This window comes from Phlebotomus papatasi, chromosome 2, assembly GCF_024763615.1.
Source record: "Phlebotomus papatasi isolate M1 chromosome 2, Ppap_2.1, whole genome shotgun sequence".
NCBI lineage: Eukaryota > Metazoa > Arthropoda > Insecta > Diptera > Psychodidae > Phlebotomus > Phlebotomus papatasi.
Genome location: NC_077223.1, coordinates 105,221,279 through 105,246,937, shown reverse-complemented (window position 1 = coordinate 105,246,937; position 25,659 = coordinate 105,221,279). Strand labels below are relative to the sequence as shown.

Here is a 25,659-nt window from a genome sequence, read left to right as displayed (position 1 = left end):
GAAAAAATCTACAGAATATCTACAGAAATTCTTCAGAGATTCGTCATAAATCTGCCGAAATATTCTGACGAATTTTGTCCCAAGCCCAAATAAAATTCGTAAGAATATCTACAGAATTTATCTGCAGATATTCTGTAGAGGTGTAGATTTTCTCTACAGAAATCTTAAAGATATCTGCAGATATTATTTGACGGGTTCTTTGTTTTGAATGTGCTCTTCTTTCGCGATTTGCTCATACATAACCTTAAATTTTCCAAAGTTCTCTTTACTGAAAAAAAAAGAAATAAAAGCAATGCAGCCTGAAGAAAAAACAAGTCGTATTTCCTAAATTTGTTTGAATTATGGGGCAAAAACAGTCCTAATATGATACCATTAAAGCAGAGGTGTGCAAGAACCGTTTGAAACCGAAAAAACGTCAAAAGAAACTGGTACGTCAGTGGTCAAAACGCTACTTGAACAAACTTATTTTGACGTTTATTCGGCTTCAACGGTTCTTGCACATCTCTGCATTAAAGCAAGGATCCGAGACATCTGTCAGATTCTTTTAGGTTATGTCAATGATAACCTCACATTCCGCAAAACTACCTTCAGAAAAATAATAGAATAAGGTTAAAAATGTGCATAAAAGTGGCGCTCCATAAGATTTGTTTCTTGTGTAAAAAGTTGAGTAAGAATTGTGCTCAAAAAGTGTATCGCGTCCAAAAAGTCTATCTCAATATATTATTAAGAAATACCGTGCCCTCCCAAAAAAGAGATAAAATAGTAAAAGAAAGTATTTAAAAATAAAAAATAAAATAGAGCCGCAAAAATAGCCATTTAAGCTCGACGGAGATGGAGATTCATAAATATTTCTTATTATCTAGTTAATTGTACAATAATTAATTTTAGTAATTGATTCCATTATTTTTTATATCCCTCTTTTTTTATATTTTCTAAGTTAGTGATTTTTTTTCATCCAGATTTTCTTCTCATTGTTTTTTTTTCTGGTTTTTAGTCATAAGAAAATATCTGTAGATGATAATTAGGTAGATTTCTATTCGATAGCAAAAGTGTGATTAATTTTTTCCTCTTTGTTGTTTTTTTTTTCTTTTTCAAAGAATTATTTTCTAAGAGCATGTGCGCAGTTTAAGTTGGATTTCGAAGAGAAAATTCATACAAATTTACAGTTTTTTCTTTGGCTCAAATATACTGATTTTTTTTTACAACAAACTTTCCATCTCGTTTAATGTTTATTTTTTTATTTAAAGACTTTTATCATCACACAAATATAATAGAGCTAAAAGAGTGTCAGTTGAGAAGGCAAGACGAATATACAGTTTTTTTTTTATTTATTTTAATTCCATTTTTTTCGATAGTCTTGTGTCTTTTAGAAAATATTAACAATTTTCTTTCGTCCGAATTTTATGCTTTTCAAGAAGATTTTAGGGTAAAATACTTCCCGAGAGATGTGCAAAAAGGTAATCACAGGAAAAATGATATTGGAGGTAAAAGTTTGTAAATATTTTAGCATTTCCCACAATATACTTTTATAAGCTGGAGCCAATGGGAAGTTCTTAAGCGGCTTTTCCCCTTTTTTTTCAGAGGGAGAGCTCTGATGGGCTCTCCCAAAAATTTGGTACTTTCCCTCCTATTTCCCTTCTGCCTTTTCATACACTTCTCGAGGGTATCTTCCAAGATGTTTCCAAGTTGAGAATTACACCGCCAATCGGGCCTTCTGCTTTCGCACAAAATCCACGGCCTGTTTGTCACCAATTCTCGACTCCAGAATCTGCAGAATTGGATGATCTGCAAGAGAGATAGATGAAGGCAAATATATTTTGGGGAAATAAATCATCTCAAGAGAAATATGACATAATCTTCTTATGAGAATTGTTGGTATTTTTTTTTTTGGAGATAAATGTTTGAAAAGTGCTGGGAAGAAATAAATTGAAGAGTTTAAGCTCTTACAGGTATATTTTCTCTTTTATTTGACCAAAAAGGTTAAATTAAAATTTTAAGGTTATGTTGGGTCTAACCTCAAAATCGTACATATTTTAGGAAACACATTTAAAGAGAATCTTTCTAGAGAATCTGGAGATGCTCATTAAAAAACAAACACATATAGGAATAGGATAGCAGCTTTTAACTCACTAATTTTTTTAAATACTTTTTTGATCAGTTCATATTGCAAATCAAGACTAAACATTAAAACCTAAGAAATAATATCGATTTGCATAACTTTGAAGTATAGTCTAATTTAGTCTTAAGCTGAAAATACCTTTTCAAGCTCAGAAATTTCGAAAAAAATCGCAGAATCACTGAGAAAATGTCTGAAGTTAAGGTTAAGTGAAGTATTTAATGGTTAGAGTTGTAAAAAAGGGGTAACACAGCGTCCCAGGCTTCTCGAACCTCGAACTCGTGACTTAGATACTATCCCTCAAAAGAGAAAGTTCTTAATCGATTTGTAAATCACTCGAAGGATTCTACAAATTGATTTTCAGTCAAAAATTGCTTATCGGTTCATAACCGGTTTACAACCGATTTGGACCGATTTATAAATCACTGAAATACGAATCTGAGCAAGGGGTAACTCATATTGAGAAAGCCTCGTCAATTGTCCGAGAAACGCTTCGCGAAACCTGAGAAACCCACTTTTTGCATCGCGAAACCCGAGAAACCCAATTTCTGCATCGCGAAACCCGAGAAACCCAATTTCTGCATCGCGAAACCCGAGAAACCCAATTTCTGCATCGCGAAACCCGAGAAACCCAATTTCTGCATCGCGAAACCCGAGAAACCCAATGTCTGCATCGCGAAACCTGAGAAACCCAATTTCTGCATCGCGAAACCCGAGAAACCCAATGTCTTCATCGCGAAACCCGAGAAACCCAATTTCTGGATCGCGAAACCCGAGAAACCCAATGTCTGCAACGCGAAAGCCGGGAAACCCAATTTCTGCATCGCGAAACCCGAGAAACCCAATGTCTGCATCGCGAAACCCGAGAAACCCAATTTCTGCATCCCGAAACCCGAGAAACCCAATTTCTGCATCGCGAAACCGGAGAAACCCAATTTCTGCATCGCGAAACCCGAGAAACCCAATGTCTGCAACGCGAAAGCCGAGAAACCCAATTTCTGCATCGCGAAACCCGAGAAACCCAAGAATTGCATCGCGAAACCCGAGAAACCCAAAACTTGCATCGCGAAACCCAAAAAGTGCATCGTAAAACCCGAGAAACCCACTATTTGCATCGCGAAACCCGAGAAACCCAATGTCTGCATCGCGAAATCCGAGAAACCCAATTTCTGCATCGCGAAACCGGAGAAACCCAATTTCTGCATCGCGAAACCCGAGAAACCCAATTTCTGCATCGCGAAACCGGAGAAACCCAATGTCTTCATCGCGAAACCCGAGAAACCCAATTTCTGCATCGCGAAACCCGAGAAACCCAATTTCTGCATCGCGAAACCCGAGAAACCCAATGTCTTCATCACGAAACCCGAGAAACCCAATTTCTGCATCGCGAAACCCGAGAAACCCAATGTCTGCATCGCGAAACCCGAGAAACCATAAACCCTTGTCAGAAAAAATGGAAATGAGTTATCCCTTGAATCTGAGACATATTTCAACGAGTGAAATAGTAATAACAATACTTAATAACTTAGAATATTGCAGAAATACAAAAACCAGTGTGTTGACTCTATTGGAGTCGCACTGTAATATTAATTTGTTCAGGGGAATAAAACACACAAAATACCTATATTTTTTGTGTATATTGATTTTAATTCTTTCTTTAGTAAATAGTGTATTCTAGTATTTTCTAGGCTATGCTTGACTTAACCTCAAAAAAGGATGGTTATCTCACGTGTAAGATTAATGTAAAATGTTATTTTAGCAATATTAATTCTGGTAAGCGGCGAGGGATGGGACAACTAAGAAAAAATCGGCTTTTTCCAAAGCTTTCGGTACGTGTTTCAACCATTCCTCAGTGGCTGGAGTGACTTAAGTTATTCGTCAAAAAAAAACACTAACAGAGAATGTTATTTTCTCTTGTAATTAAGAGAAGGAGGCTTCACATCTAAATATTTCAAATTGTAAAAATTTCGAAGTTTTTAGGTTAGACATTACTAACAATATTAAAAATTTTATCATAAGTTTCTTTCTTTGTCACGTCTTTTGATTAAAAATTTCTCTATGCTCCATATTAAGAAATTCTTCCAGATGAATTATTCCTTTACTTTTTTATGTTAGGCTAAACATAACCTAACTTTTTTCTTGAATTAAACTTTTGACTAAATAACAGAATGAGACCGGAATTATTGAAAATGTATTTCTTTAGGCTAAAATATATTCTTAAGTAGGACAGAAAAGAAATTTTCGTTGATCACTCAATTATAAGGTTAGATTTTACATAACCTCACATTTCAAATCTATTTCTTCAGTAAGGGGAAGTGGGGCACCTTTGTAAGTGGGGTATCTTTAAAATTGATATTTTCACCTGTTCTTAAATAAATTTGAGCCTTATCGTGATATAATTTAGGTGCAAAAACAGATTGAGAAGCTAAATTACATTATGATATGGCTTAGTTCCATTTTAACATAAGAGAAAAATCCCAATTTGGATTTTTCACCTATTTTTAAACAAAATTGAGCCTTATTGTTATATAATTTAGCTTTTCAATCTATTTATGCAGCTAAACTATATAACGATAAGGCTCAATTTTATTCAAAAATAGGTGAAAAATAATAATAATAATAATAATAAGTTTATTCATCGCATTTTTTTTTTCTTTACATAAATATTTCAATTTTTCTTCCACTCTTCACATTTACAAATCCCAATTTCAAAGGTGCCCCGCTTTCAAAAGTGCCCCACTTCCCCCTAAATAACATATGTACATTGTAACTTTTCCAGGCTTTTGCCTAACTTCAATTTTCTAAATAATTTCTTGACTAACAGAAAATTGCAAGTTTAATTTTATGTCGCTCTGTGACTCGCTACTTGGAGCATCATCATGAGCATCGCATAAGCAATTGTGTATACTTAAAAATTAACCGTCATTTGCATACTCTCTGCAGAATCTCATGGAAGCATTCAAGATTTTCCAGAAGCTTTTAGTTGGAGCTTCTGAAAGTTTACTTTATCTATGAATATTTTGAAAATCAATTGTTATAAACATCTTCACCAAAATTATGCCCTTTACATAAAATCCCAGTATAGGACTACAGAGAAACCTCCTGGCGAATATTTAGTAAGAAAAAACATTCCTGATGCCTTGAAAATATTTCCCCAACTGCCGGATGCATGCAAATAAATCATGCAAATCCACCTTCTTAGACATTTTCCCTGGGAAAATCAGATTTTCCTGCTGCGTCTAACAATAAATTATTCACGAGTGGAGCACATTTAACACCCGCATCTCTTTCACCATCGTCCCCAACTCCTCCCTTTTATACTAAATATTTTTTTAGCGGACCAGAAGAAAAGCGCGGGAAAAAATAAGGAGAAGGGGGCTCTTTTCATTGCGGAAGAAGCTCAAAAGGAAAAGGGTGTGTGGAAGTAGAAAACAAGAGAGAATGCGGAAGTGTTTGCCAAACAAAAGATGCGAAATCATTGCGATAAAACCACCAAGAAAAATCGACTGGGAATCACGTGCAAGAATTCCAATGGAAAATTTATGAGAGAAAAATTGAGGGAGGTTTTTTTTTGCACTTACTTTTATCATGTTGCTGCATCAGCGGCAGATCCACATGCTTCAGTCCATGGAAGTTCTCAACGCTGGTGCTGTAGTCTGCAACTCCGGGGATATTCCCGAGGGCCAGGAAGGCCTCCCCGGCAAAATCATTGGCCGTCAGGACATCGTGATCCATCACAGTGAAAGCTATCATGGCTCCGTCCGAGAGACACTGCTCCAGCGTCACGGAGAATTCAAAGCACTCATCGAAGATGGGATTGAGAGTTTTCTGGAAGGGTTATAAGAAATTCCCCATCGTAGAGTTTTGATTTAAAATTTAATGGTGCTGGCACACCTTTTCAATTGAGTGAAATTCAATCGATTGAAATTTTACCTCTTATTCTTTCAAACTCAAATCAGATGTAGCTGTCCCTTTCTGTCAAATTTAAATTGAAATTGAAATTTTCATTTGACAGAAAGAGACAAATATATCTTATTTGAGTTTGAAAGAGTAAGAGGTAAAATTCCAATTGGTTGAAATACACTCAATTGAAAAGGTGTGCCAGCGGCATAAAGATTTTTCTTAGTTGAATAGGCAGAATTTGGATTAAAACTCGTCGGTAAAATTTCAAATTTGGTCAGTAAAAATAGTTTTGGTCAACAAAAAATTTAAATTGTTTAGATATGAATTCAAAATGTGCAATCTTCTTTCAATTTGAAGATTGTGGCACAACTCTTAGGTCAGGAAAATTTCATTAAGTAGAAATTCGAATCCCTTTCTTTCTCATACACTTTGCATATGTCTATCTCCCTCTTTCACACTCTTCTTCTTCTTTTAAACATTCACAAGAAATCAACTTAGCTCAGTAGAATTTGGAATGCGAAAGAATGAAATAGACATATGCAAAACGTGTGAGAAAAACAGGGATGTGAATTTTGATTTCGTAAAATTTTCCTGATTAAGAAAGTGTGCATAAATTTTAAATTTTGACTGTAAAAACCAATTTAGGACACTGAAATAATCAATTTTAGTTAGTCAAATTTGGTTAAATTATTGATAATTTTTTTCCTAAAAGAGCAAATGAATTTTTATCATACCAAAAATATATTTTTTGACTGATCAAAATCAATTTTGTTTTACTGTCCTAATGGCTCAGGTGGGCCGCGAATTTTGATTTCATGAAATTTTACTGATCTAAAAAATGTGTCAGAGGTATAAAGAAACAAATATGGCCAATTGATTTTACCCAGTAAAAATCAATTTTAATTTCGATCAGCAAAAGATAAAATTTATTCAATAAATAAATCGATTTTGATCAGTAAAGAAATTAAATTTTGCTAATTAAAATTCAGCTTTAACTAGTTCATTGTATTTTTGTTTTATTTAAATTTGAGGCGTGCAAGAACCGTTGAAACCGAATAAACGTCAAATGAAACATGTACGTCAATGGTCAAAACGCTATTATAACAAACTTATTTTGACGTTAATTCGGTTTCAACGGTTTTTGCACACCTCTGATTTAAATCCTTAAAACATTAATTTTGAGTAGCAAAAAAGGTATTTTGATCAGTAAAAATCCACATTTATTCAGCAAAAATCAAATTCGGATTCGGTGATTTTGGTGAATAAAAAGAATAAATTATGCGTATCAAAAATCCGCCGTGATGAGTTAAATTTTTTTGCGGCCAATTTAAAGCAGTGAAAACGTTAACTTTGGTTAGAGAACTCGATTTTGGTCAGCAAAAAAAAACTCATTTTAATCAGTAAAATTCTATGTTTATTCATCAAACAATGTAATTCAATCAATAAGTCTATTTTGGTCAGTAAATGGTATAAATTTTTTTTTAGCAAAAATCACTCTTAGCAAGTTAAAATCCTTTTTAAACCAATTTAGATCAGTAAAGACGTTAATTTTATTCAGAAATAAATTGAATTTTGATCAACAAAAAATCCATATTTGTTATGTAAGAAATCAAATTTGATCAATAATTAGATTGATTTTGCTTATTAAAGAATTAATTTTGTTCAGTAAAAATCGTTTTAAGATCAGTAAAAATTTTAAATGGACGCATTTTGGTCAGTGAAAAACTAAATTTGACCAGTTTAGAACGTTTAAAGGAATTAAATCATAATGTATTCTTAATGGCTCCGGCACACCTTTTAGATCAGGAAAATTTCATCAAATCGAAATTCACATCCTTTTCCATCTCAAATTGTTTGCATAAGTCTATCCTATTCCAATTTTGAGACCGAAAGAGTGGAACAGACTTATGCAAATCTTTTGAGAAAGAAAGAGATTCGAATTTCGACTTTATGAAATTTTACTGATCTGAAAGGTGTGCCGGAGCCATTAAGATTACGTTATGATTTAATTCCTTTAAACGTTCTAAACTGGTCAAATTTAATTTTTTACTGACCAAAATGCATCCATTTAACATTTTTACTGACGTTAAAAAGATTTTTACTGAGCAAAATTAATTTTTTAATAAGCAAAATCGATCTATTTATTGATTAAATTTGATTTCTTATGGCTCCGGCACACCTTTTAGATCAAGAAAATTTCATGAAGTCGAATTTCGAATCCCTTTCTTTTTCACATGTTTTGCATATGTCTATCTCATTCTCTCGCACTCTTCTTCTCTTAAACATTACTGCAAATTCAATTTGGCTCAATCGATTTTGGTATGCGAAAGAATGAGATAGTCATATGCAAAACATGTGAGAAAGAAAGGGATCCGAAATTAGACTTCATGAAATTTTCCTTATCTAAGATGTGCCGGAGCCATTACATAACAAATATGGATATTTTGCTGATCAAAATTGCAATTTTTACTGATAGAAATTGAATTTATTTCTGAATAAAATTGACGTCTTTACTTTAGGGAAATTGGACCCATTTTCTTTGCTACCTACCGTTTTTTTGTTGACCAAATTTGATTTTGTTCACTGATCAAATTTCATTTTTCACTAATAAAAAGGAACCGCATTGAATTGTCCTGAAAGTCACCTAGAGTCTAGAAGCCCTAGAAGCAAATGAGGTTCTTACCTTGTGGACATTGGTCTGTTGTTCGGTGCAATGGCAGAAGACGCGCCTGGGCAAGAGTTCAAGAATAACAAAAGGATCACTGAAGCCATTGGGATCTAATGGTATGATATCTCTAGCGTGGAGAACTTCCACGCACAGAGAATCATGATTGAAGTACGCCCTAACAGCCAAGATCCCATAGGGTCCCGGACATGTGGCTGTCAGTTGTTCTTGCAGACGCTGCATGTAGAACAAATCCACTAGATGGTCAGTATCAGTTTTGTGATACTGCAGCCTCTGTTCAACCCTCCAGTAGGCCTCACAGTGGAGCACATCGATTGGCAATCCTAAACCCTCAGCATTGAAAAAGTCTACTAGTAAATGCAATGCTTCATAGAGACGATCATGAAACACCCTAGGCCTATCCCCATCCCCACCAGTATCCATCTGCCTGGCCAGTTCTCCCAGGACCGTGCTCCAAACGATACCCAAAGCCCGATTGAAATTTTTGGTCAGAAGGGCACTATTGAGGGCCGACAGATGGACATCCAGGTACTCAAGGAGTGGAACGATAGCCTGATTGGTTGGTAGAGTGTCCGGAGACCAGGCCAGATGGAATACAGCCTTTTGCAGTGGACCCTGCATCAGAGTTCCCAGGCGTCCCAGAACTCTCTCTGCCCGCGTTTCCAGTTGTTGCAAGCTAGACTCCAGCAGTGCATCCGTGCTCTCTGGAAGGGTTCCTCCGTCTGATCGGAACTCAGACAGAGACCGTCGGACGTACTCCAGGTTATTCACAGTCACGCACATATCGTCAGATGTGCGAAATGGTCCCGACTGTTCATAGTACCTGAAATGCAGACAGCTGTTGCAAGTTTCCTGAGAGTTCAAAAAAACAAAAGAACTGGCCAGGATCTTACCCTCCGTCGGCAAGTGCTTGATGGATGAGGTCACCGTAGTGAACAGCTGCGGCACATGCAGCATCCACAAGTTGAGCCTCAAAGTGTGCCCCTGTATTGAGATCTGGCCACATGAGCAAACGCCAGAATTCGCGCAATTGATAAAAGCACGAGGCAGTGTCCACGGACGAAGTGCTATGCCGGACAATTCGTTCTCCCTCGCAGATCTGATCCAACTGAATTGATGCCCTGACACGATTCAGGGCACGTGCCTTACTAACGGATAGCCAACGCTGAACAGCTCCTTCAAACCACTCATGGTAGTTCTGGAGGGATAGCTGCTTTTCCGGTGGTTGTGGCATCACAGACAGGTGCTGCTTTAGCGAGGAGAATTCCTGAAAAAAAACAGACCAATATGCTGGAATTTCTGCTCCTTTGTTCCCGACTAGAGTCCTGCACGGGTCGGGGTTTTGGATTCTTTTCAACCCGCATTGAAATTATTTTTTTCAATAATATATTTATTTTTCAAGCTTGAACAAAATTCTGTAAGATTGATGAATAATTTTCAGCTTACATTTACCTTATTTACTTGGTAAAGCAAATTACTTGGAAAACAAGTTTAAAAACATTTTTTTTAAAGCTTAGGATCGTACAAAGCATGGGCACTTTCTCCTAAACTTAATATTTTCAGGTATTTTTGAATTTGATATTATTTCGAAAAAAAAGCAAGATATCGAAAGGAATCTATGACTGACTGAAATGACTGAATCTATGATTTATGCCAAAAATGAAAGTCCCATATCTCGGGAATGTATAAAGATTTTTCTATATTTATTTTATTTGAAAGGAAATTTTGGAATTTTTGAGACAACTTAATCTTAAATTAAGTGTTCAAGTTTCTCGTAAGAACCATCTGAATTTTGTTTGGAATAAATTAAAAAGTGTTATTAAAAAATTGGAAAAGAAGTGTTAAGTTATAAAATTATAAAAAATTTTAATCGTTTTATGATTGAGCTGTGCGTGATTTTTAAGCGCATTTACCGTTTTATAATTGAGCTGTGCGTGTTTTTAAGCACTATTTTTACTCTTTCTATCCTTAATCTTTGCGTGATTTTAGCACAATTTTAACCATTTTATGATTGAACTGTGCGTCATTTTAAGCGCAATTCTAACAGTTTTATACTTCATCTGCGCGTATTTTGAGCACAATTTTAACGAAACTAATTTAATTTTAATGACATAACATGCTGGATTTGACCAAAAATACGAGTATTGGTCAATTTGTAGAGCCAGATATTAGTGGACTATACAATAGCTGGTCTACTTTCATATAATTATCAGTGAATCAAATTTTTAATTGAATAAAAATCAGTTTTTCTAATAATTGAGAAGATCTTTTTAGACAAGAGTAAATTTGAGTTTTTTTTTATGAGAAAATGTTTCAAGGATATATTTAACAAATTATACTCCTGATACTCCTCTATTAAATTTCAGAAAATATAGTTTTGGGATAGAAGTCCGATCGTGGTATATTTAAAAAGGAATACGAAAAAATATCTTGCTATCTTTATCCCGGGAATAAGCGTATTTTGGCGCCAGATAAAAATTTAGGGAAATGGTATTATGCACCTAGAGGTAATTGCGTTTGATTAAGTCTAAAAAAGCTGTATTAATAAAAGGGACTTTTTGGTTTTTACCCGGAGTTCTTCAATATTCAAAAATTTTACCTCAATAAAAGAAATTTAAGTTTTTTTTAAAAAAAATAAGCATAAAGTGTTTTTCAATTTCGCGCTTCACAAAATATATATGTTAATGTGTAATTCAATAATGATTTCACAAATTGATTTCCAATATTAGACAAATATGCATAATTGTATGAGCATAATAGCATAATCCTGTCAGGTGCGTAATTCCTGGATGTAATATAATGTTATTATTTGTCTTCGTCAGATCACTTTATTACTTTTTTAAATTCATATAGGGTAAGTGTGCCAAATTCCGGCCAGTTTGCAATTTCGGCCATATTCTAGATATTCTAAATTTCGGCCATTGTATAATCTAGAGATTATACAATGCAAAAGAATAACAAAAAATGTAGCTTCGACAAACGAGATGACGTGAAAAAGACATTTGAAGAATTCTCGAAGGCCAAGGAACTATGAGAATGAAGGTGGCCGAAATAGGGCACCAAAGCTATGTCTACATTTTTATTCATTTTAAAATGTATTAAGAATGATTTTAAAGTAAATAAAGACGATTAACTCTATACAGGGTTCCAAGCAACAGTCCTTAAGAAGAAGTAATAAAAATATTCAATTTGTATTAATAATATTGCATTTAAAATTTGAGACCTTGGCGCTTGCATGCAACTATGCCGAAATTTGGCACACTTACCCTACTCTTCCGATCACATAAGTTGTTCTTTGATTTATCATATCGTTTTTCTATGTTTCTGTAAACTTCGACAAAGCTTAATCAATTAAAAACAAATGTTTTTAAAAAAAAATCCTAAAAATCGGGTCGGATAAATGTTTAAGTACACGGTAAAAAATTTCGGCACGTATTTGTTCCAAAAATTAGCTCGTCCACGGACATCATAATTTTTGGCATAATCTTGTTCATTTTATGAGACTCAAAAAGTTACCCAATATTAGTAACGAATTTGTTCCAAATTATAGCTCGTCCACGGACACTATAATTTTTGGAACAAATTTGTACCTTCTAGGAGGAACAAAAAGATACCCAATATTAGTAATGAATTTGTTCCACCAATAAATAGTTCGTCTATATAAAAGCGGACCCCTCCTCTCACACTCAGTCACCCGTCACCGAAGTGAAGAGGACGCCAAATCTGTGGCAATTTTCGTGCTACATGGTTACACTTTTTTAATTCGAGATTCCCTTCCCCCTCCTGCTGCCAGTACTCGCATATGATTTCGCTATTCACGCGTCTGCATAAAACACTCTTAAGTTGATTCTTATTTGATGTTCCGAACTTTCACCGCCGAAATCCATCTCGACTGAAGTATAGGCCTTAACTGTAAGACGAAATCACTTACACGAATTTGTTCCCGACAAAGGGAACAAAAAGATTCCCCATATGAGTAACAATTTGGTTCCAAAAATTACCTCGTCCACGGACATCGAAAATTTTTGAAACAAATATGTTACAGATGTAGGAATAATATTGTTATAAAAAATATGTACCAATTTGTTCCTGACAGTGGGAACAAAACAGCCGAGTGCAACAAATTCTGTTCCAAATTTCGGGAACAAATTTGTATAAAACGAAATCAACTCAAATTTGTAGACATTCCACTGTATCAAAACAGTTCCAAAAGAAAACTCTAACAAAATTGTAACTGTATTTTGTAACGAAACTGTAAAGAAAACTTTTTGGAACAAACAAATATCTTCTCTAGGTACAAATTGATTCCAAAAAAATTTGTTCCAAGGAAAACTTGTTCCAATATTTTAGTCAGTGTCCAAAAGTTTTTACCGTGTAAAGCCCGAAAATTTGAAGGGTTATATCCGTGACCCGCCCGACCCGCAAAAAATCATGCGGGTACCCGCAGGTCGGGTCGGGTCGGGTATGCAGGGCTCTATTCCAGACTAACATTCCAGGAAATTGTAATACCTGTAAGGCAAGATAGAGTTCAAATGGTCGAGTATCTGCCGGTTCCTTGTCCCCCTCGAGCAGTGTCCAGTGATTTAGCGACGTTCCCGGCATCTGTCCCGTCTCCATTCTCGATGTCACCTCCTCGGCCAACTGCAAAGAATGCCCCCCATTCAATAAATCCTCCTTTTCCCAGTAACTTCCCTCCAAAATCACTCACCATTGCGTCGAATTGTTTGTAGATGATGCTGAAATACTGGATACCATTGGTGCTATTGGGCATTGGAAAAAAGAATCATGAGGATGAGATAAAGAGGAAGAGAGATAGTGTTAATGAGATTGAGGAAGAAATTAGCAATTTCCTCAATGGAATTATTCCCTTACTTATCGAATGGAGCATGGTAGTAAGTTAATCCGAGCTGGAGGTCAGCAATGAGGATGGATGTGAAGTGAACCATGGGATTCCCACTACGCTGTGCTTCCCGGAGTCCATGCTGAGCCCACTGAATGGAGCCCTTTCGCAGAGACGCCACAATCTCACCACGAACACCCTTATTGAAGGGACATACCTACAGAATCCAAAGTTTAGTAAAACTCTGGAGAAATTGTATGTTAAGGATATCCCACCTGTCGGAAGGCCTTCATAGAGCCCAATAGGCCGAGACATCGGAGGAGGAACTCTAAGCGTACCAGAGAGGGTGGATGGAGTGCAGGAAAGACATCTCGATGCCGTCGAACTTGATTGAGAGACTTCTCCACAAAACCCGTCATCGCATCCGCCAGCCACTGTTCTGAATCCCTCGTGAGTGCCTCCTGACCAGGTTGACTCCACAGTCGGTCAGACTCCACGAGTAGCCGATGCAGGAATTTTGGATCAATCGGAGTACGACGATTGAGTTTAACAGCTGCCACAAATCTGGCCAGGCTGCACTGTAAATCCGACAGATCACCCTGAACAGCCATCTGATGGAGTATGGTCAGAGCTGGTCCAGGCAATTCCCCACTCCACGTCCATGTGGGTTCATGAGTGGACAACTCGTGTGACATGAACACTGTGTGGAGTTTCTCCAGCTTCCGCACTTCCACAAAGCTATCCTCCTCCGAAGTGCCACGGTCTTCCCTCGTTGATAACCACATCTTCAGCTTGATTCGTCCCTGAACGGTACTTCGCTGACTTCGTGCTTCCAATTTGAACCATCCCTCGAGTCCCGTAGATGGAACATCCTTTAAAAATTTCCCAGGAAATGCACCAAATGGGGATACTCAAAAGCTTAACGGCGTTATCACACTTTCACATTAAAATTTTAATGTGATTCACATTAATTGTATCTTGCGAGCGTCCAAATATGTTATTTGTGTCTTTGAGTCACTTAATATTTGAGGTTTTTTCTATTTATTAATAAAAAAGTGGACTTGGTCTGCAGAAATAAGTTTAAATTTACCTAAAGCATAAACATTTTTCACATTAAAAAATTAAAGAGAAAATTGCATTAATTTTTCGCATTAATGCTATTAAATCAATGTATATCAAATTTTGCGGGCCAAGTTTACCTTTTTATCAACAAATAGATCAAATTTTGAATACAAAATGATTCAAAAACACAAATTACTCATTTGGACTCTCACCAGCGACAATTAATGTGAATCATATTAAAATTTTAATGTGCAAGTGTGATAACACAGTAAGAATTACTTACCGCCACGGGAAAATTGACACAGCCCAGAAAATCATCCTGGGATCCCTGACGAGCTGATTGACACACTTGCTTGAAGAACCGTCCCAAACCACGCACACCACGCACCTCATTGAGCCTGGAGACGGCGTCCAGGACACAACTCTCATCGTCATGGTCCCAAATGTCCAGGTGGAAGACATCAGTATTCAGGTCATCGATGTCGCTGGTGGATATTCAACACACGAATTTCACACTCATCCTAAAAGTTCATTCATGCAAATATCTTCCCTCTAGAAAGGGATGAATTTTAGCCACAGGTTATTCGTGCTTTTACTTCATCGAAATTGGATTGTTGCATAAATTATAAACGATATTCCTTATTACTTTACTGATGTAATTTTGTAAATTTACTTAAACTGATCCTTAATTTATAATTTAGGTTACGCCCTTCTAATCAACTCGGGGAGGGGCTTGGATAAATAGGCCATACCCCTTAACCATTTTTATACCAAAAAACCCTGTGATATTTTTCACAATTTTTTCCTTTACCAAATAGGGTAAGGGCTCATAATTTTGGACAGTCTGCATATAAGCATCGATGTTCCAAGTTTGAAGTGTGATATTTTCAATACCAATTGACTTTTTTTGTTACTCTCTTTTTAGAAGGGTTGTTTAGAAACTTGGCAAGCTATTTATCGTCTTTTTTTACTAAAATTAATTTTAATACGTTTAAAAATGAATTGATAAGTAGAGGTGAATTTTACTCTTATTTTGGACAACTTGGCTGTAAATTTGGACACTTTGTTTGTAATTTTGGACACTTTTTGCGATCGTATTGAAAGTTTCAAAGTTGGCTTTTATATTGAGAGTTGTATATTTTCTTTTAATATTTATTTTAAAATCTAGACAAATTTTTTAAAATATATATATTTTTTTTAACTTTTCTGTTCATTTTACAGCTTGAACTTTACAGAGAAAATAGCATATAAAATCCTTCGGTATTCATTTTTCGAGATTTCTATAAAATGCGTCGTGCGATCTTTTTAATTTTTTATATGCTATAAGGGCTTACTTATTTATTCTTCCGAAATGGTAGACAAAAATTATGTTTATGGGTGGAGCTTGTTGGGAAAAATCTTTTATTCCTCCAATTTTTCTCCTACATCCCTTCACTCCGTGTTATTCCTATTTTTCCTCTCTTCTATTCCCTCCGTTCCTTCCTTCCTTCAGGTCCCACGTTCGGGGCAAGGACTATGTCCCACACTCCCCTGTGTTCTCCGGTGAGAACACTCCCACGGAGGTTGAGATGGGAATTTGGGAGAGGTGGATGTGGCAGAGGTTACTCCGTAAAGCTCAGCACTGGGCTTGGTGTTCTTGGGGGCTCCCGGTGGCTTCAGTGGCTTCAATGCTTGGTGGTGATGATGGTGTTGCTGCTGGGGATTGGGCTGGTGGAGATGGGCGAGGTGATTGATGTTGCCTCCTCGGCGGTCAGTGGTGAAAGAGGCCGATTGGCGCTCTTTTACTCATCAGCTGCTGCTGATTTTTCTACCTCCTCTCCTCGTCGCTAGCGCCCTCGTCGCCTCAGCAGGGCAACACACTCCACAGTTTTAAATTTAAATATGTTGCGCTCGCAACAAGCTATGAGGAAAACATATAGACGTAGGCTCCAAATGGGTGGAATACAAAGAAGTGACACGCTGAGAGCAAAATGTGGCTATTTTAGGAAAATACATGTACGATAGACTGATAGAATAAATCCAAACAAATTATAAATTAAATGGGCGTGGCTTAAAATAAACTGTAGAAGGAGATTCATACAAGGAGGCTGTGCTACTTTCTTGCAAGAAAAAGTTCATTAAAACCTTCATTACTTTAAATTAACCTTAGTACGAACGATTCGAGCATTTCAGTTTTTTTTTTAAATTAGAAAGTCTCTTAGTAAAAATAAAAGAATTTCACATTATTCGAAGGCAGGAACGTTCGTAGGGAGAGTATTTTCCCTTATGCCTCAAACGGATCATAAGCAATTTGAAGTGATTCATAAATCAGTTGAAGTTTACGAGTTGAAGTGCACATGGCAATTGATTGGGATCAGTGGCAAAGACAAGCAGAACCAGTGCCTTCATAACTCATTTGGTAGAACATTCGCCTAGATAGCGAAATGCCCCCAGTTCAAACCTGGATAAAGGCAGAAATTCTTCCTGTCTCTTTTTGGGTTAAATTTGTGGGCTGGGAATCACTTGTTCTGATTGTCGCTCTCTGTGCAAAAACACAAAATTTCTTGGGATTACGTACCAAGCAAACAGAAGTCCGTTCAATCATTTTGACAATAAATGATTCTTAAATCACTCAAAATATTGCCCAAAATACCTCAGGAGTAATATAATTAAATTTTGGAGTAATATAATTGAAAATTAGTTATCGTTTATTAGCCGGTTCATTAGCGATTCAGAACAGATTGGAATCTGTTCAGGAATTCCAAGACCTTTCCAACGAGTGCAAACATGATATCATTTGATTGAGAAATGCGCTCCCTAGGGCCTTTTAAAGCTTTGACCTTGAAAAAACTTCCTTGAAATGCCTGCCCAGGTTATCTCTAAAACGTATGAAAAATGAAAACAAAATCTTATGGCTCCTCCACACCTTTTAGATCAGGAAAATTTCATGAAGTCCAAATTCAAACCCTGTCTTTCTCACATGCTTTGTATACGTCCGCCCCATTTTTTCATACTATAAAATCGATTGAGCTAAATTGAATTTGTTGTGACGTTTAAAAAAAGAATTAGAGTACGAAAGAATGAGATAGACATATATAAAGCGTGTGAGAAAGACAGAGATTCGAATTTCGACTTCGTGAAATTTTCCTAATCTAAAAGATGTGGTGGAGCCATTAGAATACATTTTCGAGCAATCCAAAAAAACCAGGGGCATGACGTTTCCTATGTTTTCCATATATTTCTACCGTGCCGAAAAAACTTTGGAGTTTATTAGCTGTTTTTTGTCATTGTGGAATGAATTAGCAAATAATACAAATACAAAATAAAAGCTAATTTAATATAGAATAGGCAACCGAAAACCTTAAATTGGCAACCTACTTAGTTTTAAAGATATCTCGTGAAATGTGTACGAAAACAGGAAAAAAATACACTAAAAGTGGTTGCATTTTTCAGAGCTAATGTTACCCCCCTGCCAGAAACCATGGTTTTGGAGGGAAATAGTATGGGTGGGGGAGATATGAAGGGTATATTAATAGTCCCAGGTCGATTTATGGGGGTTTTCCTGAAGATCCCAAGTCTCTATCTCTTACTGTTTGGGCTCTAGGCGTGGTAATGACCGGTCGGATAGACGGATAAACGGACAGATGCACAGATGGATAGGCGGGCAGACGCACAGACACACAGACGGACAAACAGCATGACATAATTTTTTAGAAATCGTCTGAAAAACGTGGAAATTTGGGCAGGGAGGGGGATGTAAGAAATCGAGGGATCACTGATAGAAATCCGAAAAAGTTAAAATAACATTTCGGAAATGCTAATTTTACCCTGCAGTATTGATCCAAAATCGGTGTAAATATTACCCTTTTTAGGTGTATTATGGGTTAAAGTTACCCTTTTTCATGTTAATTTTACCCTTAAAAAGGTGTAAAATTAACATTAAAAAATGTTGATATATTATTACACCTAAGTGTTAAGTGTTAAAATTATGAGGAAAAAAAGTTAATCGCACCCTCTTTTTTCCTCAGTGATTATATCACTCTCTCTGTGGAATTCGAGAATTAAAATTATTTCTAAAACTTAAATTTTCGTTTTGAGTTCGATTTTAGGGGACTGCCACACTTCTGCATAAAATTGCCCCGCAATGGGGTACTTTCACACATTCATCCATTTAAAAAGAATTTGTATTTCCACTCTATTTCCCAATTCAACATTCTTTTCTAACTAAAAATCCAACTGCAACTTTTTCTTCTTTAAATCACCTCTTTGTAAAATGTTCTGAAAACCCAATTTAAATTTCGTGCTTGAAACTGCCCCTTCCTTCCCCAATCGATTGAGGCGAAGTTTGTGAAAAGTTTCTGCTCATAACTCAGCTTTAGATGTAAATTATAGATTACTTACAATTTGAACTTCTCATTCCACTTCGGGCAGAGTGTGTGGGGTTTAATGGAAGTGGCGCGGATGAATTTGGCGGGAACAGGTCCACTCAGGGAATCACGTTGATCACGCCTCGAGCCCTCTTTGCGTTTGAAGCTCAATCGAAAGCTGTGATGTTTTCGCAATTTATCTGCATGAGGCGAATCCAGATTGTTGTCCATTCCCGCTTCTGACAGTGTCCTCGGGGTCATTGGCGGTGGTTGGGGTGACACAGGAGCTCCACATGGCTGAATACCCAGCATACAATAAGGATCACTGAAGCCTGCAAAAGGAAAGATTTCATCAATTTCCTCCTTATGTTTCATCCATGTTTCACGCAGATATTACACGATGGAACCTTGAATCGACATCATTTTGCAAGAAAACGCAGCAATAAGCATGAAAATACCATCTATATTTAGCAAGAAAATTCACATTGTGGTCGTCTATGGTTGTGGTCCCCATTCCCAAAGTTCTTTGGCCAGAGCACCACCCACAGAGTGGGGAAAGCTGGTGAAAAGCCAGAAAAGGAAAGTACAGAGGAGGACCAAGAAAACATAAATTACACACCGCTCCACAGAGTTCAACCCCAATGGAAGAAAATTCCGCAGATGTCTGTGGTCAGTGGGAGGGTTGGAAGGTAGTACAAGAGGTCTGACCATCGCTAATAATGATACAAACACCGTATACAAGTGAAATGTGGACCGTATATCGACAATGATGGGCAAAGTTTAACCATGACGAATAGTAATCTTTTGATATTTTTCCTGGTATGAAAAAAATACAAAGGTTTTCACCGGCAAAAATTCCATTCCAGAAACAACCTGAAAGCTAAATAATTTTTTTTCTGGAATTAAAACTTCCTGCAAATGCGACCTTTTAAAGAACAATACAACTTTTTCTTTTCCCTAAACCCCCATTTTCGTGGTTTGATGAAATTAAACGGTCTTTTCTATTAAATTTCCTCCATCAGTGCTTTTTTTCCACCTCCAGAGCTTTTTATTTCGCCATTGTGTAAGTTCACATACGATAGACGCATTATGGCCTATATGCGGGAGGGTGAGCTTTTCACCCACCACAAAATGTTTCTCAATTCTTTTTTTTACGAAGGGTATGAGTGAAAATATCTCTCAAGGGACGACTAAGGTAGGCAATCACTCCTTTTTGCACCTGATTCCGTCTCCACGTCATTTTTTTTCTTCGCCTCTACACGGCAAAAGAGGCAACGCAATTCAGAGCTTTCTTCCTCCCGAACTTAATTGAAAGCTCCTCAAGGGGGACATATACAACACTAAGAGGAATAAATAGGGGAAAGTCAAGGGGGAGATATTAGGGTGAAAATATGTACACCACTTCCAAACACTTCCACAATTTATATGGAAGAGCTCTTTAGACTTCCAGCATTTCGAAAGGCTCCCGAAAATGCTGCTATAGTTCCAGCACTTCTTGCACTTCTCATACTTCAGAAGCAATAATTTATTTAATATTATGAAAAGTCTAATTTATTAGGAAAATTAAAAGAAAAATCTCAAGAGGTTTTGCTTATAAGGGAAGACCACTACAGATCGGAATATTAAGAGACATGCTCCATAATTAATTAAAAATATAGGGCTCAAAACACTTTTTGGTATTTTTGGTTTTGCGAATTAGTTTATTAATTATCCATTTATCTATATCTGTGCATTTCATTTTTAAATATTTACAATAAAGCAATAAGAAATATACATAATTGCAAACCTGCACTTTGTACCTCGGATCGTCACGAATTTAATAAGGTGTCTTACTGAAAATTGATTTTATAAACTAAATCTCAATTAATACAGTGCATTCCTATGAGAGTTAAATGGTAAAAAATAGCTAATAATTTTTAAATATTCATTTTATTTGGAGCTACAATACGGTATTAACCTGACGATCCGAGGAACATTGCCGATCGCCGGTACTCTTCCCTTATATTGAATTTTTAGCGGCAGATATTCATGCATACTAACGGTATTTTAATATTATTTGTGCTTTATGACCAACTGAATTTCTCTCTAAGAATTTTTTAATACACTAGTGAAGCTAGGTACTTTTGGAAAGAGAGTCTCTAAAAAATGTATTGTCGTTTCTAAGTTTATTGAAACTGTGTTGAAAAGTCTTTCTGGTTTTAAAAAGCTTTCAAGGATTCCATATTTTGCGAACCAAATTATTTTATAGAGATTGAAGCAAATGATAGTTTGAAGGATCAATATTTGAAAAATATTCTAGGTTCTGGAGAAATTTCCATTAAAACCTTAACATGATTTAGTGTAGGGGGAGGCTTTGATCGTTCGCACATACGCTACCTTCAGACACTTCATATTTCTCCCATATTCCTGTATGAATCTCACATATGGCTATATATTGTAATAGCTAGCCTTAAATCCCATCTTTCCTGAAAAAATTGAGAGTCTAATCCTTTTTTCCTAGTTTCAGGAAGCAAAAAATAAAAACAGGTCCAAAACTGTAATTTTGCTGTGCAATATTTCATACGATTGTGCAGAATTAATATCACTTTTCTGAAAAACTACTATCACAGAGGGTAGAAGGGTTATTAGGAATCAGATTTATGTAAAAATCTTTTAGGCTGAACAGGCACTTTTTGTGGGTGGAACAAAATTCACAAACTTGACTCAGATTCATCGATCGCACATAGAAGACATGGCTTCTCTAACATTTTCCAAGAAACTTCATTTTAGATGCGATCCCTCATATTCACATCTATTGTAATCTACCGATTTGATCCACCACTAAAAAGGAAAACTTAAAAATCGTAAAGTTGATGAACAAGAAGTAATTTGACTCAAATAGGCTGCAGTTGAGTAATTATTAAGCAATTTTGCATTTCTTTAATAAAAAAATATTTTTCAAGCTTGCACAAACTGAATGTGCAATGAAAGAATCACATCTGCAATAAGCTCATACAGTTTACAACTGGCTTTTGACAATCTTTGACAATCTTTGACATAACCTTACTATTGTGTTGTTTTGCATGACAAATAAAAGAAATTGTCCGTAAGAAGATGTTTTGTGAAAATTTTAGCTTGTTCACCTGCTGAAGTTCAATATCTGTGCTAAATACCGATTCCTGCAGCTGCAGGAACAGAGAAATCTTCAATGCGATGCGCATTCAAACGTTTTTGTGCATATCCGACTCCGTGGAGGAATGGTGGAATCTTGTGTGGTCTTCTCGCTTGCAGAGTTTTAGTCAATTATTAGCTTTAAAAACTTATTGATTCGTGTAAATTTGGTGATATTTGGACTTTTCAAGAAAGTATTCATCAGATTTAACCGTTTCCGGAGTGAAATTCTCGTAGAATCAAGCAAAAAAATGGTTTTTAATGTCAATAAAACATCTCTCAGAAAAGATCCAAAAAAGTGATATTAAAATGTTTTATTCCTTATAAAAATGGTTTAATCAAGTAGATTAGAGTTCCCTTTAAACAATGATGTGCAACTTTTAGTGTCCGGTGCAAAATTTACGGTGAAAATGGGGTGTTCAATGATGGCGTGAATCGTGTGCGATAATAGAAACTTGATTCATCTATCGGACAAATCGCCATTAAATTTTCATTTTCCTCTGGAGGAAAATCTAAGGATTTCCTGGGATTTTGTTTGGTGGGATTATGAACCTTATAAGTAAGACATTTTTTTGGCATAGTTGGAGAATCCATACGGTTTGCATGGTAGTCAGAAAAAATCACTGAACTTGAACATCATTTTTGTGTGCGAAAGTTCAAAGCCTCCCCCTAGTCGCCTTATTTTGCAAGGCATTTTTTGCATTATTTATGCATTTTTTTGTTGCATTATTTTCGTTTTCCCAAAATTGGACGTTTTTTTATTAAGAAAGAAGGGCATTGAATCTACTGAATTAATCACAGTGCTTATTTGATGGCATTGGAGTAACCGAAATAATTTCCCTGGAATTCAATCAAATTTCCAGCAACACTTGTAATGTTTGTAATGATTGTAAATCAACTTTTGCAACAAGCTTGGCTATTTTATCCAAGACCCTTTCCGCTGTTGTTGTATTTGAATTAGATCATTTTTCAACAACATCTGTCACAAATCGATCCAGAAAAGTTCTTTATCGCAACATATCAGGAGGGAAATCGCTACCGCTGCAAAGTATGTTGTACTTTGGATTTTACTCTTTCTTGTGCGCCGAGTTAGATTTACTTCTTGGAAGAAATTGTTGCTTTATTGAACGGTGTAATTCTATAGTTGCGTTGGGCTATAACAATATTTGCTTATCGTTAGTCACTTAGAGATCACATATCTATCTTTAGATATAAGAGGTTCCAGCTAAACATTCTAATCTTGATATCGCAACATTTGACCGGTCCACCAGATTGGCGGAAGGGTTTTCCCAGTTGGGCAGCGACCAATCGAGCCCTTATACATACAAGTCTTTTTCGTTATTATCAGTTCGGACCAGCATATATCACTAACATCAAAATCAAAAGGATTTCTCAATTTCTCAAAACCGACAACCCAGCCAATTCCTTTCTCAATATTGGCTTCTAAAGGCGGCGACCATTAATGAACCCGTCCCGGTCTGACCGTTTATCCTGGACTAGTCATAGGTCTAGGTATACTTCGAACCTGTCTTAAAGGCCGGTAACCCCAAGACAAGCTCTTTCATGCTTCCTTACATCTTTCAGTCTCTGAAGGTTTCAAGCCCGTTGCCCAGCGTGGCAGTAGTCTCACAATATCTGCCCAGGTTTCCCAGTGATTTCATTATCATAACCGAACTTGTAAAAGGTTTTTCAGGACAATCTGTCCTTCCGGTGAGCGTCGGAATTTGTTGATCAAATCCTATGAATCAAACACACAATTTTACCAGAGCCTTCGACACTTATCGTGTCTTCCTCAGTGGCTGTTGGAGGAAATTTTTATTTAAATCGTAACAAATTTTTCAATTTAAATTACAAGGCCTCTATCTTACTTATTGGTTGGTCTTTTCTTTAGGGTTTTTGCCACTAATTCCTCTATTTTCTTATGCATCAGTTTTGAATTTGGTTAGATTTAAGTAAAAAATTCCTCCAACAGCCACCGAGGAAGACACGATAAGTGTCGAAAGCTCTGGGAAAATTTGTGTGTTTGATTCATAGGATTTGATCAACAAATTCCGACGCTCACCGGAAGGACAGATTGTCCTGAAAAACCTAGCTCAGTTACACCACCGTCGGCTATCCCTTTAGAACTTGTAAAATGTTAACAAGCTTTTTTAAATTACCGTCGTTGCGGGTGACTTTGCACTCGGGGGGTGACTTTGCACTCTGCTGTTCGTGAGACTTTGAACAATTCTAGCACTTATTGATAGTCTTCGCCGATCCGGTCTACCATGTCAAAGTATATAGGGATATGTTAAGTACCAAGTAAGGTACAATGATCCTCAAAAGGATTCTTGTGGTTTCAGTAATAGTCAATGAAATGCTAATATAGGTATTTTGTCAAAAAACGGCTCCGTGAAAAAGTTATCTGAAGGTGCAATTTTAAAATCGATTTCAGAGTAGTAAATTGCCCAAATCTATTCTAAATTTATCTGGCTAGAATAATCCACTTCGATTTTGTTGATTATTTTTATTAAAATATTTTTTTTCCCTATTATCTTTCTAAGAACGCATGATTTATGTTATAAAGTTGCATGGAATGGTCTTTCTAAAGCTTTATTATAGAAGTATTTGGCTAAAAATTATCCAATTTTTTGATAATGTAAGATAAAGTGACCGAGATCTACAAGATGGTGTGGTCGCCATCTTTATTTGACGTTTCTGTCCGCCATTTTGAATAACTGTCAAAACCTAAAACTGGTCCGATTGAGCTTAAATTTTAGTATGTTCTGGCTGATGTCAAAACCTTTTCAGAACATATATAACATCCGACCTCGGTCAAGCGATTGCCTGGATACAAGAGCTCCAAGTTCAAAATTTTGACACTTTCATGAATACAGGACTACGGAGAGCTTCTTTTATCGAAATCATCACAAAAAAGACAGTACTATCGTTAGGCGATGAGATCTAAATAACAAACAAAGAGAAAAGTAATGTTTTTCTTTATAACAGCATATTATTTAAAGATCTGAAAAACTGTTTTTGCAAAAATGAAAAAATAAAAAAAATAATAAATGCACTTTTCATTTATTTTTTTTTTAATTATGTAAGAGTAAATAAATATATAAAATAAAAGCCTCAACCATTTTTAATGGTTACTGAGGCATTTCATTTAGATTTTAAAATTAAGGATTAGTAAATAAAGATCGCCAAAATATGATGATTTCAAAATTTTAAAATTTGAGCCTCTGTATCTAGGTAAATACTTGACGTAGACTGGAACATAGATACGTTCTGAAAAGGTCTTGACATCAGCTATAACATACTAAAATTTCAACTCAATCGGACCAGTTTTAGGTTTTGACAGTTATTCAAAATGGCGGACAGAAACGTCAAATCAAGATGGCGATCATGTCATCTTACAGATCTCGTGCATGTTACCCTTAGATGTGTAGATCTTCATTGTCGTTTATTATCAGAAATTGTTGATTTTTTAGTATTTATTAAAAAGTGCAAAGTCACCCGCACCATATCCCCAGTGCAAGCCTTTTTTCTTGATTTTTTTAAACATAGTAAAATT

At 36.1% G+C, this 25,659-nt stretch overlaps 1 protein-coding gene across 2 annotated transcripts in view; it reads right to left on the bottom strand.

Annotated features, from left to right (window-relative positions):
- Positions 1 to 201: 201 nt before the first annotated feature.
- The window catches only part of LOC129800584 (BAI1-associated protein 3), a 161,949-nt gene continuing 136,491 nt past the window's right edge, over positions 202 to 25,659 (bottom strand). Inside the window, exons 6-15 of one of the 2 annotated variants that reach the window (XM_055845074.1) lie at positions 18,988 to 19,285; positions 14,891 to 15,092; positions 13,821 to 14,417; positions 13,578 to 13,762; positions 13,414 to 13,465; positions 13,215 to 13,346; positions 9,599 to 9,972; positions 8,703 to 9,543; positions 5,698 to 5,944; positions 202 to 1,785 (exon numbers count right to left, since the gene is read on the bottom strand). In XM_055845074.1, the coding sequence (XP_055701049.1) occupies positions 1,694 to 1,785; positions 5,698 to 5,944; positions 8,703 to 9,543; positions 9,599 to 9,972; positions 13,215 to 13,346; positions 13,414 to 13,465; positions 13,578 to 13,762; positions 13,821 to 14,417; positions 14,891 to 15,092; positions 18,988 to 19,285 (3,020 nt within the window). In that variant the 3' untranslated portion in view covers positions 202 to 1,693. The remainder of the gene's footprint in view (positions 1,786 to 5,697; positions 5,945 to 8,702; positions 9,544 to 9,598; positions 9,973 to 13,214; positions 13,347 to 13,413; positions 13,466 to 13,577; positions 13,763 to 13,820; positions 14,418 to 14,890; positions 15,093 to 18,987; positions 19,286 to 25,659) is intronic. The other variant, XM_055845075.1, reaches the window with a different exon arrangement.